Source organism: Haliotis rufescens, unplaced genomic scaffold (assembly GCF_023055435.1).
Source record: "Haliotis rufescens isolate VD_foot unplaced genomic scaffold, xgHalRufe1.0.p SCAF_8, whole genome shotgun sequence".
Lineage (NCBI taxonomy): Eukaryota > Metazoa > Mollusca > Gastropoda > Lepetellida > Haliotidae > Haliotis > Haliotis rufescens.
This window is the reverse complement of record NW_025964372.1, coordinates 2,928,965-2,936,022: the sequence shown is the minus strand read 5'-3', so window position 1 is coordinate 2,936,022 and position 7,058 is coordinate 2,928,965. Positions and strand designations below refer to the sequence as shown.

Genomic DNA, 7,058 nt, shown 5'->3' with positions numbered 1-7,058 from the left:
GAAGGACAAATTTAATGGAATACGTGTATTGAGGTGAATGGAGATTGTATTGAAAATGCAAATGCAAAAAATATTCTGCGACTTGGTCTTATATTGAAGTTGCAAAAACTTATTGAACCCGCGTTTATGCGTTACAATTGAGACAGTATTTTGCACGTCCACTTTGAATAGATGGTGTATATGTATCAAGCACATATCATGCACTCTATATAGACTTTACCAAAACATGTCTGTTCGCCCTTAAACATCATGATTTTTGGGGGGCACGGGTGGCCAAGTCGTCTAAGGCGCAGCGATTCGCTGTGCAGAGTTGCTTCCCTTGGGCACGCCAGAAACCTATGATTGTGGGTTCGAATCCCGGTTCACCCCGATTATGTTTCTAGGTTTGTCAGCACCATACCCGTGCTCGTGGGTTTCACCGAAGTGGTAAACGTCTGTGACCTGCATCACTTCGGGCTTTCCTCCCACATTAAGCTGACACGCCGCGATATAACTTGAATATTGTTAAAAGCGGCGTTAAACACAACTCACTCACTCACTCACTCATGATTTTTTTCAAATAGACCACAGTGTTAATTCGTGTCAACAGCAATGCCTCGATGAGTTATATATCGAAACAACAAAGCCAAACGTTACAATGATGGTCATTCGCTGTTAAAAACATACATATTTCTGTGGTCTCCTTTATACAGTAAATTACACAACATTAATCACTAGGATATTATGAGGCCCAACGTTCCTGGGCGACAGTTACGAAAAATGTAAAAAGCAGATCATGTTCGATAAAATCAATGGACACAGCCATGGACCCAGCCATGTGACACTGTACAGTCATTTGACTCTACGTTGCTCCAATCAGGCCGTTACAGCGATACACGGTAGCAGTACAAACTGTATAAATAAGGTCTCTGGTTGATCCTTGTCAGTAGCTGTTTGAGGAACCTAGATGATGTTCTCCAATTGCTTTCTTTATCTCCTCCTGGCGGCCCCAGCCTTAGAATTGTTCCCTATGGCAGCATGCATATTTCAACCACCGCTACCGCAACAGCCACCGCCACAGCCACCTCCAGTTCCAGAACCACCAGTGTGTCCACAAGCAGGTCTCCTGAACGAGAAGCTTCAGAACTTAAGTACGACACTCAGTGCCCTTAACTCCGGGCTTGATTGCGTCTTCAGCATCATCGACGAGCAGTGTCCATGCTTTGGTAAGTGATACAACATACTATGTGTTACTTCTATGATTATCACTAAACGTTATATTTGTTGGAGGGTGTGGCAAACTGCTTACAGTCAAATGTGCCCCACCCAGTGATGCCCTTCAGTTAGGTCATGTTCATAATATTAAAGAGCGAACAATTTGACCTGTAGTAAATACACATGTATCCGAAACAGGTCAGTACAGTTTGGCGAAGTAAATGTACATATACTAAGACGCAGTGGTGCTTTGTGTGTTTAATCGGCTTGGCAGAATGGGTTGAATTAATTTATGACAGTAGAGACCTTTGTTTCATAATCGTTCACGTGTGTTAAGATACATTACTCTGACGATGATGCGAATCCCTATCTGTGATTTGCTTTTTTTCATTCATACCGATGACTGTGGTATCCGCAACTACATGCTGAGTGCGGCGTTAAACAACAAACAAACAAACATGTTACACCCAAGCAAGTTAATTAAATCTACTAAATCTATAAGTAATAACTCCATATGGTCATGACCCAAGTGTTGCACAATTAGATCTTGATTGAGAAACTTTAATCCAGATAAACATAACTCAGGAAAGTAAGGTATGATACACATAGCTACGGTACACAAGGGGATATTTGGCTGCGCTTTTTAGAAAGAGTGAGTGAGTGAGTGATTTTTGCTCAGCGACTCATCAGCTATATTTCCGCTATTTGTGGATAATTTATATATAGAGAACATTTTAAAATACAAACGAGCCACCATGCACTGATGATGTCCTGTCTCAAACTATCAATGAGCATGTGTTCAGTCTTGACGATATTCACACACATGTTTTGTTTTAAATCGTAAACTCTGTAAAGTTTAAAGTGTTATTACCAAACGTGTGACCGTGAGTTTCTTTAAGACAGACTATACTATTCTGGCTCTGGGTTTGGTGTTTTTTCTGAAAGGTGATGCTGAACAGTTGTTTTTTTTAAGTACAATGCATTTCAGGAAATAATCATTTTTGTTAGCACATGTAGCATCTTTGAAAAGACCTGTCATGAAAGAAAAACTTCTGTGGTTGGAAAAAAACAGAACTATATTTTTGTGTTTCTGTGAATCTCAGCACTGATCTCTGGACCTCTTTTGAGACACCAAAGAATTATTATCAGTGGTTCAAATAGTTGCAAGGTGTAAGTATTGAATATTTCACACTACTTAGTGGAGATTTATGTGAGGAACAAACAGGATGAAAAAGGGCGTTCATTTAGAAAATATGCCTGGGAGTTCTTGAGTGAATGCAGTTAACAGTATACGGATATGGTCACCAATGACCTACGACAACTGTGCACATCCTCAACACATCTGGGTCTACCAGTTATCAGTTATGTTGGATAAAGCATGACGAGCAAGCCATTGAATATTTAAGCAAGTATCATTTGTGGTATAAACCAAAAACTACTTGAGAATCGGCAATTTAGCTCTTTTGATTGTAAAAGTGATGCATATAAAATTTATTTAAATACAATTTCTTTGAATGGAACCTTCTCTTTCCAGTACTAGAAAAACTCTCTGCATTAAGTTAGAACAAGAATAACTTGATTTCGTCTTTCCAGATGCTGGCTCCGCAGACTGCTTCGAAACACAAGTTTCCGACTTCAGAACTGCTTTGCAAGAGCTGATTGCTGATGTCGCAAATGTCACATCCAGCGTCCCACAAGACTGCCCGGACCGTAGGTCTTTTTAGGATGAAGTAAAATGTTATACAGGAATTATATTCAACCGACTCATATAATTTTCATCACGACTATTTCCTTTTTCTCCCAGTGGAATCTGTTTCAGCAGATTATCGAGACAATTTGTCACTTGTTAACTTGTTTAACTCCTCACAATCTTTACCTGTGACTCTTTTACAATTTTCATAATGACATGCAAAATAAAGACTAAAACCTATTTTTGCTGCTATTTACTTGAAGGTACTGGTGCGGTCTTCGTGGCTACGTGTGATGGAACTGATGTTGCTGTGGTAGATCCAAATTGTTTCATCCAAAACGGCTTCACAACAGACACTAATGTAACCAGATGGCCTGTATATACCAACGGTGATACCTATGGGTTTGACTACTTTAGAAACGACCCGTTTGTCGTTCGATGTCTCTCCACGCCTGATGGAACGGAAGTTATATTAGGCAGTGATACTGGTATGTTTATGACAACCTCGTTCCTACGTTTTTAATCTCTCTTGTCAACATATATGGATTCTTATTATGAAAATAGACTGTCAGGGAAGGTCCATTTATCATGTTTGGTTGGACCGTTTTCAAAATAACACTATATTGTCAGGGAACGACCATTTATCATGTTGGGGTGGGCCGTTTTCAACATAGCAGTTTTCTGTCAGGGAACGCCCACTTTATATTTGGATGTGGGAAGGATGCTTTGACACTTTCGGACTTGTGATTGGCTTAACTGTTGTCCAATGACAGTTTGTCATTTCTTTGATATTAGATTCTCCACTAACGACGACAGCAAGAGGAACTGGCATTGCTTACAATCCTGTCGGGGCGGTCGGGTAGCCTAGTGGTTAAAGCGTTCGCTCGTCACGCCGAAGACCCGGGTTCGATTCCCGACATGGGTACAATGTGTGAAGCCCATTTCTGGTGTCCCCCGCCGTGATATTGCTGGAATATTGCTAAAAGCGGCGTAAAACCATACTCACTCACTCACTACAATCCTGTCACAGAAGAAGATTATGTAGCCATTTCTTTCGACAACGAGACCCTAAATGGCATCTATGCCTTCAACAGGACCTCCTCTCCAATAATTACCTTGGTCTCCTCATATGACGGCCCTACTGGACAGATACAGATTGTTGGCAGGTTTGTACGCTCCTGAACAAGGTGGCATTGTTGTGAAAGTCCATGTTGTCTGTAACTTTAGGAAGTGAGGATGGATAGCCTAGGCACAGAATGCATTTACTATATATACTGAACCGCAAAAGAACCGTCACCATGGATAGATATATGAGAAACATTATTTGTCCAAACACTGTAATCATACGTTGAGACATATTTACAAGATGAAACTTGGCAAAACTGATCATCAAGGTTAAAATTAAAGTGTCAAATGTTCATAAAGTGAAACACAACACTAGTCTCTGAGAATATGGCATCACAAGTCAGTATCTCGTGTGTCCGCCATGTGCATGATGACTGTCGTGCAACGTCGATACATGGAATGGATGAGGCGGTTGATGAAGGCCATATGCACTTGAGCCCACACACTGAGGATCGCCTGACGCCGATGACCCGGGTTCGATTCATGACATGGGTACAATGTGTGAAGCCCATTTCTGGTGTGCCCCGCCGTGATATTGCTGGAGTATTGCTAAAAGCGGCGTAAAACCATACTCACTCACTCATTAACTATCATGTGTACACAATGTCACTATACCTTGAAAGAAATGCATCTGTCAGTTATACATACTATAGGTTATTCACAATGTTTTAGATTGATTTCTATTCAGGTGTCACAAAGAGATGACAAGGAATTACTATAAATGTTTCTTACATTTACATACAATGTGTGAAAAAACCGTTTCGGCTCTGCGTTTCGAGTTGTGTGTTTATTATTCCTAAACTGATAACAGCTTTAAATATGGTGAACGGCAGAAAAAGGGATTATGTTTCCGAAATCTACCACGCCAATTGAAATCCAATGTTGTTTTTGTTACAGTCTTGTGTACATGGGTGATGGTCAGAAGATCGTGATAATACCAACTATCGGTAACCCAGTGCAAGTGCTGAAGTTTTCAACATCAATTCTGTCGTTTCTAGTAACCAATGATGGTAGGTATAATGTCAGAATATAATATAATTCTACAAAGTCATGTGCCACCATATTCACACTGAATATCTAGCTGAGTATCCCTAGTATCATACAAGTTGCCCGAACTGACTTGACTTTGCATTTCCTCGAGACAGATGCCACTGGTGGAGCAGGATATGGTCACCTTTACGCAGACGTCATCACACTTTGATAGTATTTCTTAAAAACATTCTTATAATATAGTCGGAATCGTCAACTGACTATGCTGTAATATCTTATGTGATCCAATTATGGTAATGGGTTTGTCACTATAATTCAAGCGTTGGCATAAACACAACAGCAATCCACATGAATCCCAACAGTGAGACCATCTGATTCCCAAGTACATCGCCACAGATAAAGAGGGCATTAGTCTGTTCTCTCACCCTAAATGTACCGCTGATAAAAGGTGTTAACATCCAATCTTCGTTTCTCTATTACAGGTAGAATAGTGTTTTGTGATGACGCTGGCGCCATTTGGATATACGACCCTTCAAACCGAACATACAGGCAGCTGAGAGAGCCAAATGAAGAAAAGTTCTGTCATTCAATGACAGGCAATCCCTGCGAGTCCCTTCTCTACGTTGCAAACAGGAACTATGCGTAAGTAAATAATCTCCATATGATAGGAGCAGATATGTGATAATACAGTTAGATAAAACGAACATCCTTACTTCAAAATTTGGTATCTGAAATGTTGACAACAATTAGAGCCAATACATTGTCATGATATTTCACTCCTTGAGCTTCTTTATTTCAGATTAGGTTTGAGAGGCGATGTGATGGAGTTGCAACTTGTGTACAAATATTTTTGACACATAATCCATTACTTCAGGATCCAGTTTTATTTGTAGAGTCCATCTGAAATAGGTATTACTCTGCTTTCATCAGTATGTTTGCAACAATCTATTACATTTAATGTAACTATTTGAAAACGTCTTCTTTCAGAGATATTGAGATCTACAACATTACATCATTTGAATTAGATAGAACACTAGACTACACCTTGTCGACTCCATCTTCATGTCCGTCCATTGGGGTTGATCCAACATTCTGGTATGAAATATTAACATGGATGAGTAAACGAAGCATTGTTGAGATAACACAACTAACAATAACAACGACCAAGTAATCAACTATTATTAGAACATAGAGTTAGACAATATTACTTTTCTACTTATAGCAATTGCATTTCAAACAGCTTTAATATGTTGCATTATAATTATTGAACAGTGATTGTGAGTGTTAATTCCTCTAAATATAGTCCACTGATATGTTTGGAACAGTGGCATCCAAACATAACAGAAAAGGAATTAAAATCTTTCACAATTAGATGTGTCAGAGATTTTGAAGGGGAAGGTATATATACTCAGTCAAAACACCATAAATTGTAATTTTGATGTTTATTTTCATGTTTTCATATTGCAGCTGTCCATAAGCGGAATCCGATGACGGTGTGTTAAGTTTTGTTTATTTTTATTGAAACCTCTGATCGAAGATATCCTTTCCCTTTAGTATACCTTCTTATTGTAATGTATGGTAACTAAGTATCCTCTGTAATCCATGGTTTGCATAAAACTGATAATTGGTATAATGAGCATTATTTGTGTTCATATGTGAGTCAGGGAGAATCAATACATTCACTTGCAAATATTTTGGTCTCTTGTTTTCAGTTTGAGCTGATATCGGAAGAAGCGTCATCCAAACATAATGGAATGTAAAAAAACAAAGCGGGGAGAGACATGACTTTGTCAATAAACCGTTTTTACACCACCAACAGTTTTGTTTTTCATGTTCACAAGTGAGAAGGATGTTTAACTTCAAGAAATAACCCAGCATTTATAGTTATATCAGTATTTCATCTGCATACACAAAAAATCAAATCCGTATTCCAAGTAACCCGTTATATGTTGATAAAAGAAGTTTATAACATTTACGTGGAACGGTCAACGCCTACAGCTACAATATTGATTTTTAAGAAAAGATTTCATCGCCCTGTTTGCCTTGCCTGATTCAATAC

The 7,058-nt window shown here is 39.0% G+C and overlaps 1 protein-coding gene across 3 annotated transcripts; it reads left to right on the top strand.

Moving 5' to 3' along the window:
- Window positions 1-943: 943 nt before the first annotated feature.
- LOC124144658 lies at window positions 944-6,810 on the top strand. Of its 3 annotated transcripts, XR_006862452.1 has the most exons (9): window positions 944-1,205; window positions 2,788-2,904; window positions 3,148-3,372; window positions 3,680-4,050; window positions 4,907-5,019; window positions 5,482-5,641; window positions 5,987-6,094; window positions 6,467-6,492; window positions 6,712-6,810. XR_006862452.1 is itself a non-coding variant. In XM_046514193.1 (6 exons), the coding sequence occupies exons 1-4, from the start codon at window positions 947-949 to the stop codon at window positions 4,939-4,941; spliced, it is 636 nt and encodes a 211-aa protein (XP_046370149.1). In that variant the 5' UTR covers window positions 944-946; the 3' UTR covers window positions 4,942-5,019; window positions 5,482-5,641; window positions 5,987-6,690. The 3 variants fall into 3 exon arrangements, 2 of the variants coding, with proteins under 2 accessions (XP_046370149.1, XP_046370148.1); XM_046514193.1 differs by lacking the exons at window positions 3,680-4,050; window positions 6,712-6,810 and having other exon boundaries at window positions 5,987-6,690; XM_046514192.1 differs by lacking the exon at window positions 6,712-6,810 and having other exon boundaries at window positions 5,482-6,690.
- The last annotated feature ends 248 nt before the right edge of the window (window positions 6,811-7,058 follow it).